The following is a 19,930-nucleotide window of genomic DNA, read 5'->3' on the forward strand; positions in this document are numbered from 1 at the left end:
AGGTAAGTATAGCGGTCGGTAGGTTTCTGGTATAGGGTGGTGTTTATGTGACCATCACTTATTAGCACAGTAGTGTCTAGGAAATGGACCACTTGTGTGGATTGGTCTAGGCTGAGGTTGATGGTGGGAGGGAAATTGTTAAAATCATGGTGGAATTCCTCGAGGGCTTCTTTTCCCTGGGTCCAGATTCATAGACTCTAGGACTGGAAGGGACCTCGAGAGGTCATTGAGTCCAGTCCCCTGCCTTCATGGCAGGACCAAATACTGTCTAGACCATCCCTGATAGACATTTATCTAACCTACTCTTAAATATCTCCAGAGATGGAGATTCCACTACCTCCCTAGGCAATTTATTCCAGTGTTTAACCACCCTGACAGTTAGGAACTTTTTCCTAATGTCCAACCTCCCTTGCTGCAGTTTAAGCCCATTACTTCTTGTTCTATCCTTAGAGGCTAAGATGAACAAATTTTCTCCCACCTCCTTATGACACCCTTTTAGATACCTGAAGACTGCTATCATGTCACCTCTCAGTCTTCTCTTTTCCAAACTAAACAAACCCAATTCTTTCAGCCTTCCTTCCTAAGTCATGTTCTCTAGACCTTTAATCATTCTTGTTGCTCTCTCTGGACCCTCTCCAATTTCTCCACATCTTTCTTGAAATGCGGTGCCCAGAACTGGACACAATACTCCAGTTGAGGCCTAACCAGCGCAGAGTAGAGCAGAAGAATGACTTCTCGTGTCTTGCTCACAACACACCTGTTAATGCATCCCAGAATCATGTTTGCTTTTTTTGCAACAGCATCACACTGTTGACTCATATTTAGCTTGTGGTTCCACTATAACCACTAGATCCCTTTCTGCCATACTCCTCCCTAGATGATGAAGATGTTAGTCTCCAAAGTGCCACAAGTACTCCTGTTCTTTTATCAGTGTAAATGTTCTGTGGTTATTCTATCATTCAGTGCTCCAAGCCGACAGACAAACCTGTGGGAGCTGGGCTGGGGGTGCGCCTGCACAGCATGTAAAAGTAGGAGTGACCATTACACAAGATTCATAGAGTTTATAACCTGAAGGACTATCATGATGGTCTGCTCTAACCTTCTGCATAACACAGGCCACAGAACTTCACCTGGTAATTTCTGCAGGACTTAAATTCAGCTGGAGCTGTCCAGAGCCAGCACCTGTAAATATGTTTAAGCCCCCTGCAGTTTTTATGGGAGGCCTCTGGGAAATAGTCTAAGGCCTGGTCTACACTAGGCGTTTATGTCGAAGTTAGCGCCGTTAAATCGAATTAACCCTGCACCCGTCCACACTGCGATGCTATTTAGTTCGACATAGAGGTCTCTTTAATTCGACTTCTGTACTCCTCCCCGACGAGGGGAGTAGCGCTAAATTCGACATGGCCATGTCGAATTAGGCTAGGTGTGGATGGAAATCGACGCTAATAGCTCCGGGAGCTATCCCACAGTGCACCACTCTGTTGACGCTCTGGACAGCAGTGCGAGCTCGGATGCTCTGACCAGCCACACAGGAAAAGCCCCGGGAAAATTTGAATTTGAATTCCTTTTCCTGTCTGGCCAGTTTGAATCTCATTTCCTGTCTGGACATCGTGGCGAGCACAGCAGCACTGGCAACGATGCAGAGCTCTCCAGCAGTGATGGCCGTGCAGTCTGGGAATAGAAAGAGAGCCCCAGCATGGACTGATCGTGAAGTCTTGGATCTCATCGCTGTGTGGGGCGATGAGTCCGTGCTTTCCGAGCTGCGATCCAAAAGAAGGAATGCAAAGATCTACGAGAAGATCTCTAAAGACATGGCAGAGAGAGGATACAGCCGGGATGCAACGCAGTGCCGCGTGAAAATCAAGGAGCTGAGACAAGGCTACCAGAAGACCAAAGAGGCAAACGGACGCTCCGGATCCCATCCCCAGACATCCCGTTTCTACGAGGCACTGCATTCCATCCTCGGTGCTGCCGCCACCACTACCCCACCAGTGACCGTGGACTCTGAGGATGGGATACTGTCCACGGCCGGTTCCTCAGACATGTTAGGGGACGGGGAAGATGAGGAAGGAGATGAGGAGGGCGAGGCAGTTGGCAGCTCTCACAACGCTGATTTCCCCGACAGCCAGGATCTCTTCATCACCCTTACAGAGATCCCCTACGAAGCGTCCCCAGCCATTACCCCGGACACAGAATCTGGTGAAGGATCAGCCAGTAAGTGTTGTAAACATCTAAACATTTATTTTTAACAAAACAGGAATATTAACAATTAAAAGAATGGGTTGTTCATGATTAGTGTGCCCTAGGCGCTTAACGGTTTAGTAAGGGGCAGTGCAAGTTTTGAAAAGAAATCTAGCAATGTCCGGTTTTCAGTGATTGTCCTGCACAAGCCGCTCTACTGTGTATTCCCTGCTACTGCAGCTACAGTAAAATGCGGTCTATATGTGCGGGGATAGAGCAGTAATCCTCCTGGGACATCTCGATGAAGCTCTCCTGGAGGTAACTTGAAAGCCGTTGCATGAGGTTCTTGGGGAGAGCGGCCTTATTGGGTCCTCCGAAGTACGACACGTTGCCGCGCCACGAGATTATCAGGTACTCGGGGATCATTGCTCTGCACAGCAGGGCGGCATACGGCCCTGGTCTTTGGAGGCTTTCCCGGAGCATTCTCTCTTTGTCGCTCTCGGAGATCCTCATCAGGGTGATGTCGGCCATGGTGACCTGCTTTTAATTAGGTAGGGGAATGTTAGTGTTGGGACTGCTTTCCCGTTCCTTTACAGAACTGTCACCGCTGGTTTGCAGCCACGCGGTGGAGGCGGGAGAGGGGCAGCCGAAAGGGATCATTCCCGGGGACAGCCGCGAGGGGGTGGGACAGGGGCAGAGTTCCCGCTTGCCGGATTGCTGGCAGCAGGGACTGACATTGATTTAAATGTGAAATGAGGCCAGTGGTAATATAAAAGTTTTAAACTGCCACAAGTGTACGGCTTACCATGTCTGCCTGCAACAGAAATTCCGTTGTGCTGCCTCGCTTCTCAAATGTGCTGTTCAAGACCCCAGGCACAGAATGCGAAGGCCGAGAATTCGACCTTGTGCTGAGTGCGCATGTGAAAGGTGCTGTGCATGGTCTTGTTCACAGAGAAAGACTATGTTCTTTGTTCACAACTACATTTATCTTTCAGAGGAATTCACTCCCTTTTTCCCATTTCCACAGCCCCGTCTGCGACTGTCTCACAACCTAGCCTGGAATCACACTCCCAGAGGCTAGCGCGGATTAGGCGTAGGAAGAAGAGGACACGGGAGGACATGTTCTCTGAGCTTATGGCCTCTTCCCAAGCCCAGGCAGCACAGCAGACCCAGTGGCGGGAGAACTTGACCCGAATGCACCAAGCCAACATGGATCGGGAGGAGAGGTGGCGGCAGGAAGACCAGCAGGCGACTCAAACGCTGCTTGGACTACTGAGGGAGCAAACGGACACGCTCCGGCGCCTTGTGGATGTTCTGCAGGAACGGAGGCAGGAGGACAGAGCCCCGCTGCAGTCCATCTCTAACCGCCCTCCCCCGCCACCAAGTCCCATACCCACCTCACCCAAAGTGCAAAGAAGGAGAGGCGGCAGAGTCCCTGCTAACTCTCACTCCACCCCTGCAGAGAGCTCTAGTAGCAGAAGGCTCTCATTTCCCAAAATTTGAAAAGTTCTTTCCTTCCCGCCTGACACAAGCCCACGTCCAAGTTTCACCTCCCAATGCCATGTGTAGTTGATAATAAAAAATTCGTTTCTGTTAACTACTGTTTCAATCATGTTCTTTTGGAGGAGGAGGGGAAAGGGGGTTGGAAATTGGACAGGACAGTCTCCTTTGGCAGGGTACATAGTCGGGGGCAGGCACAGCAGCAGGGCACATACACAGTGCAGTGATGCAGTGACTAGTTGCCCCGGTTAGTCTGGGAGGTTGTTTTGATGTAATGTTGGGGGGGGTGGGTTGCTCTGTGACTTTGTGGCGGGGGAGGGCAGTTACAGATCTTAAGCGCCGGTCCTTAGACAGGATCACAGAGCCACACAGCATGGGATCTGTAACCGTCCTCCCCCTGCCACAAAGTCAAATAGACCTCCCATACACACAGTCCCGATCAGGAGGGGTGACAGGCTCCGTTGAAACAAGCATCCCACCGCAGCGGAGCCTGTCAATCCTTGAGTTTAGAAGCTGCATTCGCATCACAACACTAGACCCGCCCCGCACCACAGTCTGCGTCCCAGTTTTAAAAAATTCCCGCTAAAACAGTATTAAAGAAAACGGTGTGCTTTAACAAAGTAGAACTATTTTTATTTCGACACGTGTGTTGGAGGGGGGGTGAAGGGGGTATGTAACTGGATAGGATAGTCAACATTACCTGGGTAAAGAAACGGGGGCAGGTTTAGCTTCTCAGTACACAAACTATAAAATCACAGGTTACCCTGCTCACTCAGGAACTTTGCTTTCAAAGCCTCCCGGATGCACAGCGCTTCCCGCTGGTCTCTTCTAATCGCCCGGCTGTCTGGCTGTGAGTAATCACCAGCCAGGCTATTTTCGTCAACCTCCCACCCCGCCATAAAGGTCTCCCCCTTGCTCTCACAGAGATTGTGGAGCACACAGCAAGCTGCTATAACAATGGGGATATTGGTTTCGCTGAGATCACAGCGAGTCAGTAAGCTTCTCCATCTCCCCTTGAGACGGCCAAAAGCACACTCCACCACCATTCTGCACTTGCTCAGCCGGTAGTTGAAGAGTTCTTTTTCAGTGTCCAGGGCGCCAGTATAGGGCTTCATGAGCCAGGGCATTAGCGGGTAGGCTGGGTCCCCGAGGATGACTATAGGCATCTCCACATCCCCAACAGTTATTTTGTGGTCCGGGAAGTAAATACCTTGTTGCAGCCGTCTAAACAGACCAGAGTTCCTGAAAACACGAGCGTCATGAACCTTGCCCGGCCATCCCACGTAGATGTTGGTAAAACGTCCCCTGTGGTCCACCAGTGCTTGCAGCACCATGGAAAAGTATCCCTTTCGGTTAATGTACTGGGTGGCCTGGTGGTCCGGTGCCAGGATAGGGATGTGAGTTCCATCTATGGCCCCACCGCAGTTTGGGAATCCCATCGCTGCGAAGCCATCTATGATCGCCTCCACGTTTCCCAGGGTCACTACCTTTGGCAGCAGTACATCAACGATTGCCTTCGCTACTTGCATCACAACAACCCCCACGGTAGATTTGCCCACCCCAAACTGGTTCGCGACTGACCGGTAGCTGTCTGGCGTTGCAAGCTTCCACAGGGCTATGGCCACTCGCTTCTGTACACTCAGTGCAGCTCGCAACCGGGTGTCACTGCGCTTCAGGGCAGGGGACAGCAACTCACAAAGTTCCAGGAAAGTTCCCTTCCGCATGCGAAAGTTTCGCAGCCACTGGGATTCATCCCAGACCTGCAGCACTATGCGGTCCCACCACTCAGTGCTTGTCTCCCGTGCCCAGAATCGCCGTTCCACGGCATCAACATGACCCATTGCCACTGTGATGTCCTCGGCGCTGGGTCGCCTGCTTTCTGACAGGTCTGTGCTACTCTCAGACTTCAGGACATCACCGCGGTGCCGTAGCCTCCTTGCCTGACTTTTCTGCATCTGCCTCAGGGAAACCTTTATGATAAGCTGCGAGACGTTGAGAGCGGCCACAACTGCAGCGATGGTCGCAGCGGGCTCCATGCTCGGAGTACAGTGGCGTCCGCGCTGTCAATGACTGGAAAAGCGCGCGAACTGTTTTCCCGCCGGCGCTTTCAGGGAGGGAGGGCGGGAGTGATGGACGGATGACGACAGTTTCCCAAAAGCACCCTCGACTCATTTTGTTACCCAGAAGGCATTGCCGGCTACACCCAGAATTCCAATGGGCAGAGGGGACTGCGGGAACTGTGGGATAGCTGACCACAGTGCACCGCTTCGAATGTCGACGCTATCACCGTTAGTGTGGACGCACAAAGTCGAATTACTGTCCTTAGTGTGGACACACACGTTCGACTTTGCAATATCGATTACAAAAATTCGATGCAAGTAAAATCGAACTACTCTCGTAGTGTAGACAAGGCCTAAGAATTGAAGCCCTAAATTTCTGCATCAAGACCATAACTTCCATTTGAGCTATAGCATATATTTTAGCAAGATATCCAATTCTGATTTAAAGACTAAGTGATGGAGATAAATAGTTATAATGGTTAATTACAATTTTTTACCAGGGAAGGTATCTTCTCTAGTTTCAGCTTCCAGCCATTAGCTCTCATTATGCTTCCCCTGCCCCCTTTTTTCTCTTTAAGATTACAAAGAAGTATCCCAACACTAAGCCATACCCATATGCTGCTGCTGCTTGCCAGCCCCCTGAAAAATTCCTATAGCAAAAAGCCCTCTGGACCTGAGTTGCTGGTAGGAGATAATAATGGCAACACCTTTCAGCAGCATGTCCTTTACTAGATGTATAATTCTCTCTCAGTAAAGTTTTTGAAGTCAAAACAGGAGTACATCAGGGGTGTGTCATGTCTGCAATCCTCTTCAACATTGCCATCGACTGGGTAATGCGGTGTACAACAGAAAACCTGCCAAGAGGCATTAAATGGACACTCTTCTCATCCCTTGAAGACCTGAACTTCGCAGATAATGTCATTCTATCATATACCTAACACCATATACAAGAAAAAACAACTTGACTCAACGCATTCAGCCAGCAAATTGGACTGAAAACCAACCGCAATAAAAGACATATCATGACCTTTAATATTGCCACACTATCGCCAGTACGGATAGAGGATTATGTTCTCACCAATGTAGAAACATTCACAAACTGTACTTAGGCAGCACCACGAGCCAGGATGGTGGAACAAGCCAGGACATCCAGAACAAAATCAAAGCCAGGAACATCTGCAGGAGCTTAAATACAACACCAAAACCAAACTTAAGATTTATCAGAGCTGCATACTTTCAACACTACTTTATAGTGCAGAATGCTGGGGAATGAGAAAGTATGACATGTCCAAACTGTCTTCATTCCATACAGCCTGCCTCAGAAAAATCCTCCATATCTTTTGTCCCAGAACAATCTCAAACCAAGATCTATTGACACACTGCAGCCAGAGGATCTGAGCACCATCATTGCCAGGAGGCATTAGAGATGGATCGGTCACATGCTTCGGATGGAAACTGATTCCATCACCAGAGTTGCAATAAGATGGACACCTGAAGGCAAGCGAAAATGAGGCCACCTGAAAACAACATGAAGAGCTATGGAAGCCCAGCTGAAAAACCTGGGGAACCATTGAAAGACTTGTCAGAAACAAACAGGAGTGGAGGAGCTTAGTCACTGCCATAAATGCCAGAGGCGTAATAGGAACACGATGATGATGATGAAGAAAAGACAAACCAGCAACAAACTTCAGCCTATGTTCACAAAAAGGTTCTCTGAGGTTTAGACATTTCAGTGAGCTGGAGCCTAGGGTCATAATGGAAAAATATAACTGGTGATGCACTTAAAAAAAGCTGCCTATAAGTCAAACTTTACCCATAGGTGTTAGAAGTAGGGGTGCTGCCACACTCCCTGGCTTGTAGTGGTTTCCATCATATACAGCAGTGGTTCTCAAAGCCGGTCCACCGCTTGTTCAGGGGAAGCCCCTGGCGGGCTGGGCCGGTTTGTTTACCTGCCATGTCCGCAGGCTTGGCCGATCGCGGCTCCCACTGGCCACGGTTCGCCACTCCAGGCCAATGGGGAAGGGCAGCCAGCACATCCCTCAGCCTGCGCCACTTCCCGCAGACCCCATTGGCCTGGAGCGGCAAACTGCAGCCAGTAAGAGCCGCGATCGACCGAACCCGCGGACACGGCAGGTAAACAAACCGGCCCGGCCTGCCAGGGGCTTTCCCTGAACAAGCAGCGGACCGGCTTTGAGAACCACTGATATACAGGGTTTACAGTCTGGTTCAATGTCACCCCTTCTATATAAATTGTTCCAGAACCCTGGGTTTACCCGTTCACAATGCTGAGAAAAAAATGTCATTTTCAGTAGACCGTGTATATCTCCAAACTATGATTCTTCCTCTTTTTTGCTGTATGCTTTGATCAGCAGTGAAGTGGTTAACATTGAAGTTAACATTGTCATCATTAGGTTTCAGAGTCAACTTCCCATTAAGATAAACAATAGCAGTTCATACTCTCTGGGCCAAGATTTGGGTGGAAGGTTTGGATTTTTCTTCTATGTGGTGGAATATAGAGCACCTTATGCCCAGTCTTGAACTCCTCTTCTGATCTACTGCTAAACAGAGGGGTCACACAGACTGCCTAGTCTTCCGAAAGTTTCCAGCAGTATTTTGAAAAGCAGATCCTAAGTTATTCAGCTCACATGAAAACACAAATGAGGCAATAGGCCAGCTGGCTCCCTCTGCAAAAACAATGGCAGTGAGGAAGAATTTTAGAAGACATCCAAAGATGAGAGGAACCTGGGCATGTTGGGTGGGTACGGATGGATGCTGAGGTGTTACCTATGTAGCACTCCTATGCACCTGGTTACCTCCTTTAATGCCAATCTCCTTATGGATTTTGATGGACAGGCCTGGGTTTATCTGAATCCTGCCTCCAGCGCAGCAGGAGTTAACTTCCTTATTCTCTTCCCATATAACATTAATTGGCAGGGCCTCCACCCCCCTCTCTCCTTCCTGGCAAGATCAGCAAGGCAGCTTGGAAGGAAAAGTTACCGTGTGGTTAGAATTTGAGTTACTTGCCAAATAGTTGGATACTCCCAAGGAATAACAAAGACACACACAGTATAGTCAAAAGAGTATATAACAGAGGGATAAATACCAGGGAGGGAGAGGACCTGTCTGGTTTCAAGATTAAGTTAGATAAGTTTATGGAGGGAATGGTTTAATGGAATAACGTGATTTTAGCCAAATGAATACCGTGCCTTGGTAGGTAAATAGTATAATGGCCAATGAGGGTCAGGCTGGAGACTCTTGCCTACATGCTCGGGGTTTTACTGATCGCCATATTTGGGGTCGGGAAGGAATTTTCCTCCAGGGTAGATTGGCAGAGGCACTGGAGGTTTTTCGCCTTCCTCCGCAGCATGGGGCAGGGGTCGCTAGCTGGAGGGTTCTCTGCCAATTGAAGTCACTAAGCCACAGGATTTGGGGACTTCAACAGCAGAGTCAAGGGAAAGGGTAGGGACGGCTTTGTGGCCTGCGACATGCAGGGGGTCAGACCAGATGATCATAATGGTCCCTTCTGACCTTAAAGTCTATGAGTCTGAGTAACTGTTAAACAGGAAGTAAATATGACATAACATGGTAAACCAATACTATCAAAGTAGTAGCCGTGTTAGTCTGTATCCGCAAAAAAGAATACTCTCAAGGTGACCAGTCTTATTTTTCCCTCTTATTTGTTCCTTTGCGTTTGTGTGTAGATTTTTTTCTATCATTCACTGCACATTGTGATGGAAACTTTTTATGTATTGTGACTGACCCAGACCAGTGGGGTACAGGAGTCTGGTAGAGGGCAAATATACTGGTCACTGGATGAGTAGTTTTCTGTTCCTTTAGTGCAGACCCTGCTCTGGTCACTCAAGTAATCAGGAACCTGCTAGAACCAGTTAAGGCAGGCAGGCTAATTAGGACACCTGGAGCCAATTAAGAAGAAGCTGCTAGAATCAATTAAGGCAGGCTAATCAGGGCACCTGGATTTTAAAAAGGAGCTCACTTCAGTTTGTGGTGTGAGTGTGAGGAGCTGGGAGCAAGAGGCACAAGGAGCTGAGAGGGTGTGCTGCTGGAGGACTGAGAAGCACAAGCGTTATCAGACATCAGGAGGAAGGTCCTGTGGTGAGAATAAGAAAGGTGTTTGGAGGAGGCCATGGGGAAGTAGCCCAGGGAGTTGTAGCTGTCATGCAGCTGTTACAGGAGGCACTATAGACAGCTGCAGTCCACAGGGCCCTGGGCTGGAACCCAGAGTAGAGGGAGGGCCTGGGTTCCCCCCAAACCTCCCAATTGACCTGGACTGTGGGTTCTTCCAGAGGAGAAGGTCTCTGGGCTGTTCCCCAACTCACATGGTGAATCTCTGAGGCAAGAAAATCCGCCAATAAGCACAGGAGCCACCAAGATAGAGGAGGAACTTTGTCACAGTATGTATACAGGGGTGGGTCACCCTATGCACTCCCTTGTAGCCAGGTGTGCTATTGCAGATGTACCTCACCCTACTTTCTTACCTTGGTATCAACAAGTTTGCTTGTTCAGATCAGACTAATGAAAAACCAAAACACTAACACAGGTTTGTCTCCATTCATGGGGCTTTATTAAGAGGGAGACAGTAACATAAAAACATCCATACTGAGTCAGACCAATGGGCCATCCAGCCCAGTACCCTGTCTTCCAACAGTGACCCGTGCCAGATGCTTCAGAGGTCATGAACAGAACAGGGCAATTTGGAGTGATCCATCCCCTGTTGTGCTGGCAGTTGGAGGTTTAGGTAACTCCAGAGCATGGGGATGCACTCAGACCATCTTGGCTAATAGCCATTGATGGACCTATCCTCCATGAAATTACGTAATTCTTTTTTACCCCACTTATATGTTTGGTCTTTACAGCATCCCATGACAACCAGTTCCACAGACTGACTGTGTGTTGTGTGAAGAAATACTTCCTTATGGTTGTTTTAAACATACTGCCTATTAATTTAATTAGGTGATCCCTGCTCAATAGAGTCCCATGTGTTATGTGAAAGGGTAAATAACACTTACTTCCTTATTCACTTTCTCTACACAAGTCATGATTTTGTAGACCTCTATCATATCCCCACTTAGTCCTCTCTTTTCTAAAATGAGCCCCAGTCTTTTTAATTTCTCCTCATGTGGAAGCTTTTCCATACCCATAATAATTTTTGTTGCCCTTCTCTACAGCTTTTCCAATTCTAATATAGCTTCTCTGAGATGGGGCAACCAGAACTGCACTCACCTAGAAAACTGGTTAAAGGCTCTTACCTCAGGACCCAGATTCAGAACTCCCAAAACTTAAAAGTCCAAAACAAAAAAGTCTATCTGGTCAGGGAGCCAGAGATAAAATCGTTCTTACTTCTTCCTGTGAAGATGGCTGCAGTTATAGATGGTGTGACTGAAGGAGGCTTTTTGTTCCTCTTGTAGCCTTTTATTTTATTTAAAGTGAATTTGGTGATGTATATTACACCACCTTGGGTTCAGCTCTGGTTGCTACAGTTTCAAGCTCAGAGTGAAATTGCCTCTGATGCTTCTCTCAAATTTAATGGCTCCAGGAACACATGAAGTCCAAGGATAACTACTACAGACATAATCACAAGTACAAAGACTTATCTGTACTACAGGTGTTATTAAAGCAATAAGTAAGGCTAAGATTTTTGTATTGGTTATTTTTAGTAAATGTCATGGACATGTCACAGGCAATAAACAAATTCACTGAAGCTGTGACTTTTGCTGCTGTGGCTCCATGGTTTCCCCCACCACTGTGGTGGCTTGGAGCTGTGGGGTTCCCCACTCCACCCACAGCAGCTGGGAGCTGCAGAGTGACCATATTTCACGAAGAGAAAACGGGACACCCCCAGCCGCTCACCCTGTCCCCCTCTACCCTCCCCGCACGAGCCTGTTGCCCATCACTAGAACCTAAAGAGGGCCCCCTCAGGAGTCGGTCACCTGTTGCTGGAACCTTGCAAGGAGCCCACCCATCACTTGTCACTACTATCACCGGTCACTGGAACTCTGCTAGGACCCTCCTGGCTGCCAGCTCTAGAGTCCCGCAGCCCCTGGGGCTGAAGCAAAGAATGTCACAGAGGTCTCTGGATGTCAGAGTCCATGACTTCCATGACAAATGTAATTTAGCAATAAAGTGACAACTACCCATGCATATAGTAATCCTATAAAAATCTATGCAATAATTATAATTGTAGTCATGCTCACATCCTCAATGATATTCTAGCGCCTGATGGACCTCTCAATAGATGATCATTGCCAGAGGGATGGTTCCTGCTAGGATTTCCTGTGGGGTCATCCCTTGGATCTTCCCATTCTTACCCAGCCAGGGTAATTCTGAAATTGTAATTCTGACCACGCCTAACACTTTATGCATATGCATGAAGGTGTCAGCCTTCTGTCCCTTATCTGTACTTTCACAATGCATGAATCCCAGGGGTGCCCTGTTTTTCATAGGTTGTTCATAGTTCCTCTTATTCTCAATAGCATTTATGCATGCCTTGTATCTTGCAGTCAGGACAGACATTTTAAGAAGTTACAATCAGGTGTCTCGTGGTCTCAGACAATACATTTGCAGTTTTTGCAATGTATTTTTCTGTAACCTCACCTATTAGCACATCTTATGCAGTAAGCCTGTGACCTTATGGGCATGGGATTATTCCTATGTTACTCACTCATATTAAGCATTCTTAAACCTATGGCCTAGTATGGCTAAGCTAAAATCTTAAAGGTCTCCATCTGTAGGCATTGCATTTCATCCATGGGTTACTTATACACCTAACACACACTCATCACATAAGAACAGCCATACTGGGTAAGACCAAAGGTCCATCTAGCTCCGTATCCTGTATTCCAACAGTGGCCAATGCCAGGTGCCCCAGAGGGAATGAACAGAATAGTAACCATGAAGTGATCCATGCCCTGTTGCCCATTCCCAGCTTCTGGCAAACAGAGGCTAGGGATACCATCCTGCCTATCTTGGCTAATAGCCATTGATGGACCTATTTCTCCATTAATTTATTTAGTTCTTCTTTGAACACTGTTATAGTCTTGGCCTTCACAATATCCTCTGGCAAGGAGTTCCACAGGTTGCCTATGCGCATTGCATGAAGAAATGCTTCCTTTTGTTTGTTTTAAACCTGCTGCCTATTAATTAAATTTGCTATCCCCTAGTTCTTGTGTTATGAGAAGGAGTAAATAACACTTCCTTATTTACTTTCTCCACGCCAGTCATGATTTTATAGACCTCTCTCACATCCCCCTTTAGTGGCCTCTCTTCCAAGCTGAAAAGCCTCAGTCTCATTAATCTCTCTTCATACGGAAGCTGTTCCATAACCCTAATCATTTTTGTTGCCCTTTTCTGAAACTTTTCCAATTCCAATATACCCTTTTTGAGATGGGGTGACCACATCTGCACGCAGTATTCAAGATGTCGGCGAACAATGGATTTATATAGAGGGAATATGATATTTTGTCTTATCTATCCCTTTCTTAATGATGCCCAACATTGTGTTTGCTTTTTTGACTGCCGCTACACATTGAGTGGATGTTTTCAGAGAACTAGCCACAATGACTCCAAGATCTTTCTTGAGTAGTAACAGCTAATTTAGACTCCATTTCATATGTATAGTTGGGATTATGTTTTCCAATGTGCATTACTTTGCATTTATCAACACTGAATTTCATACATATCACTCCTATACTTCTATAATCCTAAAACTTAAATCTATGTAACATACACTGATTATATATGAAATAGCATATAAACTGACATAACATCACATAATACAATGATAAATGGATGATAAAGTTAACTAATTGGCTACACTCCCATAAGTTTTCTGGACATGATGCTGCAAGAGGCAGTTTGGAGACTGATGCAGAGGTTACTGTGCACAGACCAGTGAATCCTGTGATACTATCAGCTAATGTTATGAGCCATGTTCTTGAGGTGGGAGGGGGTGGAGGGTTGTGCCCCCAGGCCAAAGGTGACCTGGGATCTGCAGTGCGGGGAGTGACAGGACAGGCAATAGGAGTTTATGTTCAAATGGAAAGAGCTTCTTTTGCAACTCCCTGCTGCTGGGAAGCAGCTGCCAAAAGGAGCCCTGGGTATGGGACTAGGTCCTCTTATTCAGGCAATAGTTTGCAGGGCATGACCTTGGAACATGGGGTCTCAAGGAGGGCCAGAGTACAGTGGAGCTTCGCCACAGTCAGGCTGCATCAGAAATGTAGAGCAAAAAGGCAGTTTAGCAGCCACACCTGAGGGTCCCCTTTCCCCTGTGAGTGGAGATGGGGGTAGTACTGGGGTTGCTTCTGTTGGAGCTCCATTTGTGTTACTCTACTCAAGAGCTTATTAAGGGTATGAGTGGACCAGAGGGGAAAGTGCTCCAAAAGAGGCATTTGTTTAAACTCTGAAGTGGGGTCTGTCACATTCCCAGGTGCAATCCAGACCAGGGAGGGGTTATCACCTCCTGCCCTGCAATCTTGAGTGCCTCACAATGCTTTGCGGTCATAGCTCCCAACCTCACAAACAGCCTACCAGCATGCAGAATACACTGAGTGTCAGTGTATAGCTGCAACTCTGGTCAGGCAGCTCTGACCCCAGCAGCCTGTCAGCAACACACCAGTCTCCCACTGGCTTTCACCAGCTTTTGTTAAGATGATGTTTAAAAAAAAGTGACCAGAGTTTGAGCATAGAAGTTTCTGGTTATGAGGGAATCTTATCGAGGGTGCAAAGTTTGGTTTAAGATCGGGTGGCATAAGGAATACATAATCTGCAATATCCCCGATTGGGGGTAAAAGGTTGATGGGTCAAAGTACAGACATTGAGATATGAGGGTATGAAGTTCATAGAGTGGCTATGTTGCAGAGTGATCCCAACTCACTTCCAGTCCTGAATTTTGCCAGAAAGGTGTGTTCTACATTGCCCTCTCCTGGACAGTTCAGATATTAAAGGTTTGTTGCTCCTATACAGAGTTAATAGTCAACTGTTTGATACCTTAATTGGCATTACCAAATGGTTCAATTTAAACAAAGCACTGGATTGGTTTAGATTAACATATAAAACAAGTTTATTAACAAAATAAGATAGGGTTTTAAGTGAATTAAGGATAAGAAATGAAGTTAGAAATGGTTACAAGGCAAATAAACGTGACAACATGCATCTAAAAGTCTAAAACTTAATCTAGCCAGTTTTGGTTCAAGGCTTTAAGATACCTATCTCACAGTTTTCCAGCAAGATGTTGACTGACCTGAAAGGTATGATACCTGCCAGGCAGCAGAGAATCGATATCAGCAGTTGCTCCAAGTTCTTTGGGAGCAGTTTGGAATTAGGAAGGGGACTAGAGATTGATGATATAGTATCTGTTTCTTTATGCCAATCTCACTAAAAGTGAGTGACGTGTGTGTGGTGATGGGTCACCATCCTTGTCAAAGATTCCACAATGCCACTTCAGCAGTATGAACTCAATGCAGGTTGTCAAATATAGCAGAGAAGGCTTGTAAGAAAGCATCCCAGTTGGTCAAAACAGGGCTGCTCTGCTCCAAGAGGGGTGAAGCCCAGTCCAACACTTCCCCTGAAAGTAGACTTACCACCAGTACTACCTTCTCCTGGTCCACGGGATGTGTGTGAAGATGAAGTAAGAAAAGCAAATAGAACTGGTTCCAAAATTCCTGAAACTTCTGGTGATCACCGAAGTATTCAGGTACGGGGACTGCAGGAACCAGCTCGGATGAGGAAGGTTCTCCAGGAGCCTGGAGCATGCCCACTTGTCTCGGGAAGAGAGCAAGTTGTTCAAGGGACAACTGCTACCACCTGAGTCACTTGGGTCGTAATGCTAAAATTCTTGGTCCAGAGTTGATTAACTTGTTACTGTGATTCTAGTGCTAAGGGAAGACCGTTGGAAAGTGGCAAGCCCACCTACTCCATTCCAATACTACGTAGGGGAGCCCCACTTGGTTCCAAGTAACTTGTTAAGAACCAAGACTTAGGTGGTCTGGTCTGGTGGTCAGAGCAGCAGTCCGGTCTAGTGGGCAAAGCAGGCATCTGTATCAGTGAACAGAAGTGGGGGGTCAGAAACAGTCAGCTGCCAAATACCAGAGGTGGGGTACAGCTGGAGTCAGAACCAAGAATCAAAGCCAGGGTCAGATACCAAATGCCACAGCCAAGAATTGAGCCAGGGGCAGAAGTCAGAGCCAGGAATGGTAGGCAGTGGTCAGGAGCAAGGCCTAAGGGCAGGAACCAGAGGAGAGGCAAGGATCAGGCTTGAAGCAGAAGCACGGTGGGAGCGAGGAGTGAGGGCAGGGGCAAGGCAAGAACCAGGAGCACAGCAAGAATCAGAAACAGGGTTGGATGTGGATTGCAGGAGGCAGGCAAGATCAGGGTCCAATGTGGCAGCAGCAGGTAGTCTGCACAGTTGCTTGGACAGCCCAGTGAGGTCACTTCCTGGGTTAAGCAGCAAAAGCAAGCCAATCAGGCAGCCGCAGGCCTTGGTTGTGCTGATAGGACTTCCTGTGGATTGGCAAGATTTTGCTGCGTTCATCTCCCATGGGGGCAACAAAGGAATGTCAGAAATCCAGGGTGCCCTCAGGCTCAGGTTCTAGACCTGCACCTTTGGATCCTGGCACCAGAGATCAAGATCATGGGAGAACTAACAGACATTATTGTCCTCAAGCAATATCTGCTTATCCTCCCAGCTGTGATAGAAGCTTGGGTCTGGGAGGACAGACAGTATTGTCCTTAAACAATACCAGTACATTAGTTCCTCATACTCTTGGTTTCTAATGCTTAATAGGCAGCAGGTTTAAAACAAATACAAGGAAGTTCTTCATGCAGCACACAGTCAACTTGTGGAACTCCTTACCTGAGGAGGTTGTGAAGGCTAGGACTATAACAGCATTTAAAAGAGAACTGGATAAATTCATGGTGGTTGAGTCCATTAATGGCTATTAGCCAAGATGGGTAAGTAATGATGTCCCTAGACTCTGTTTGTCAGAGGATGGGAGATGGATGGCAGGAGAGAGATCACTTGATCATTGCCTGTTGGTCCACTCCCTCTAGGGCATCTGGCATTGGCCACTGTCAGTAGACATGATACTGGGCTAGATGGACCTTTGGTCTGACCCGGTACAGCCGTTCTTCTTATGTAGTCAATGAGAAGCCAGATCCTGGAGTCACTGGACTATCACACGTGGGTGGATATACATAGGAAAGGGTTCTGCCTGAAACCTCGGTCAATATGCTTCTTGGGAGAGGCCAACCTGGTCCATTACCAATGTCTTCAGTGCCTTATGATTTGGTTTTATCCTGGAAGCTGCTTTTTCCTCACCAGTGGTAGAGGGACCAGTAGCACTGCCCAGGAACTTCTCTCCCAGCTGATTGTGGTAGCAATCCACTCAAACACTGTCAAATAGGCCTCCGGGTCATCATAACTGGTCAAAATGGGCTCTGGTAGATGCCATCCAGGCTGGTCCCTAATCCAGCAGTCCGCTGGATAAATAGGGCCATTTCTACCTGGAGCTGTCTGTTCCACTCCTGCTCTGCCAGCTGTGCTTCTTGCAGAAGTTGAATGGTGCCTCCTGAGCCTGGTGGTTTCCATCATTATCTGCTTGCTGTTGCTTCTAGGATGTCCTCCATGACCCGTCTTGACAGAAGGGGGCTCCCAAGGGAACAGTACTACGCCACTGTAGCAAGGTGAGCCATAGAATGCTTTGCCTCATGTCCAGGTGCGGTACTGCAGGTACACCTCATCCAACTTTATCCTACTTCGGTGCCAACAAGCGTGCTTCTCAGAACACCCTAATTAACATAAGTATGTCCCCCTTTTAAATAAAGCCCCATGAAAGGAACACTTGGAAAACAGTTTAAAAGGCCCTTACCTCAGGATTAAGGTTCAGAACTCCCAAACCTTAAAAGCCCCAAACAAAAAAGTCTCCAGGTCTGATCAGACCAGCCCTCAGGAAGCTGGAGAGACATCAACACCTCTTCCTAGTAGTGCAACATCTAGTCTCTGCCCCCTGACTCAGGTTCCTCTTCCTGTTTAAATAGGTCACTAAGGCAGAACAGGGAATTTTCATTGCACTCAGACTATTCTTTCTATGAGCACCAGACTGGTCCTTAAAGGGCAGTACACTTGTCAAGGCTGTATCCCCACTCTGAACTTTAGGGTACAAATGTGGGGGCCTGCATGAAAACTTCTAAGCTTAACTACCGGCTTAGGTCTGGTCCGCTGCCACCATCTCAAAGCTAATTCCCTTCCCTGGATAGCCTTGAGAAACCTTTCACCAATTCCCTGGTGGATCAAGATCCAAACCCCTTGGATCTAAAAACAAGGAAAAAATCAATCAGGTTCTTAAAAAGAAGGCTTTTAATTAAAGAGAAAAGGTAAAAATCATCTCTGTAAAATCAGTATGGAAAAATAACTTTACAGAGTAATCAAACTGAAAGAGCTCAGAGGACCCCCCTCTAGTCTCAGGTTCAAAGTACAGCAAACAAAGAAACACTCTAGTAAAAGGTACATTTACAAGTTGAGAAAACAAAGTAAAACTAAGACGCCTTGCCTGGTTTTTTACTTACAAGTTTGAAATATGAGAGACTTGTTTAGAAAGATGGGGAGAACCTGGATTGATGTCTGGTCCCTCTCAGTCCCAAGAGCGAACGAACTCCCAAACAAAGAGCTCACACAAAAGCCTTCCCCCCACCGAGATTTGAAAGTATCTTGTCCCCTTATTGGTCCTTTGGGTCAGATGCCAGCCAGGTTACTTGAGCTTCTTAACCCTTTACAGGGAAAAGGATTTTGGAGTCTCTGGCCAGGAGGGATTTTATAGTACTGTACACAGGACAGCTGTTACCCTTCCCTTTATAGTTATGGCAACACTCCTTCACAGTATGTTTGTAATTTTGTGATTTGAAAAGATGTTAACTTGGGGGACCGATTAGATATATTAAAATATAAATGTGTGATGATTCAAATGTTGGAACAATGTTTTTGATTATCCAGTATTTAATCAGTTGTAGTGAGCAATTGTTTCCCATAAATAAAGTACAGTATTTGTATTAAATGCACACCAAAGTAGAGAATTTACCATACGGGAGATTCCGTGGTAAATTTGTGGTAACATTCGTATACATGATTCCTATGAAACTGACAGTAGAAAAAAAATCTATTACACCTACTGACTTGAAGGTGTGAAGCTGGGGCTTTGTCTACACAGCAATTTTGCTATGTTTATAACCAATTCATAGTCTGTTTTCAGCCAAACACACAGTTTAAACATGGCTTGCTTTCCACCATGTGTGGACAAACACACTCAATCATGTCAGAATAACTGAGCTAGCTGGTCATCCAACTCTTTGTTCTTCCTATGGGATGCAACAATTGAGTATGTACCACAAACTCTGCAACCGACTTCTCCCACATTCTTTGCTCCAGCCATTCGACAAGGCAATATGGTCAGCATAAACAAAAAGTGCCAGGCTCATGTTGCCTGGTCTTAACTGCAGCCAGCCTGCCACCTCATTGTTAGCATCCATATTGTCCCTCATAATCAAATAGAAACTCTGCATTCATCTATGTCTATGAGTAATTAAATCAATTTATAATTCATCCAGTTTTCCCAATGCAACCCCCTGGATTAAACCTTACTTACATTAAATTTAGAATGTCAGTAATTTATGGGGTTTGCACCAATACTAAATCAGTGCTAAATCAGTTTAGTTACACTAGTGCAACTTTTCTCATATAGACAAGGCATTTGTGAGCTTGCAGGTGGTCAGATGTCATTTTATAATCTGAGATGAGGAGACCATCCACTCTGCTCTATATACTGCTAAATAGAACCAGTCTGAGTGCATAAATACATTTCTGCTATATTCTGGTGCTATTAACCAGTCAAAGTGCATAAGAAAATAAACACATCACAGGTCCACTTTCAGGTCAATAATTGAAAGTCTGGCAGGATATTATCAACTCTTACAACAAGTTGTATGTAGTTCACTGTGCCATTCCAACATTCTCTGGTTGGTTAAGATCTTTTTTCCTACCACTTCCTGTAACAATATGGCACATCAGTGATGTGCATGTGTGATAAATGAAAGGGGGGGGGGGGGGTAGTTCCCTTTTACGGACATCCAACCAGCCAGTTAGCTATAAAATCCCTCTTAGTTGCTGTTCTCTACTTGCTTTA

General features: G+C 46.6%; 2 protein-coding genes across 2 annotated transcripts in view; one reads left to right on the forward strand and one right to left on the reverse strand.

Moving 5' to 3' along the window:
• SLC18B1 (solute carrier family 18 member B1) overlaps positions 1-19,930 on the reverse strand; it is a 125,836-nt gene that overhangs the window by 38,607 nt on the left and 67,299 nt on the right. The gene's annotated exons all lie outside the window — the stretch shown is intronic.
• On the forward strand, positions 1,236-3,778 carry LOC135982355 (uncharacterized). The gene is made up of 2 exons (XM_065588669.1): positions 1,236-2,214; positions 3,209-3,778. The coding sequence occupies exons 1-2, from the start codon at positions 1,638-1,640 to the stop codon at positions 3,682-3,684; spliced, it is 1,053 nt and encodes a 350-aa protein (XP_065444741.1). The 5' UTR covers positions 1,236-1,637; the 3' UTR covers positions 3,685-3,778.

The sequence above is a fragment of the Chrysemys picta genome, chromosome 3 (assembly GCF_011386835.1).
Source record: "Chrysemys picta bellii isolate R12L10 chromosome 3, ASM1138683v2, whole genome shotgun sequence".
In the NCBI taxonomy this organism is placed as follows: Eukaryota; Metazoa; Chordata; order Testudines; family Emydidae; genus Chrysemys; species Chrysemys picta.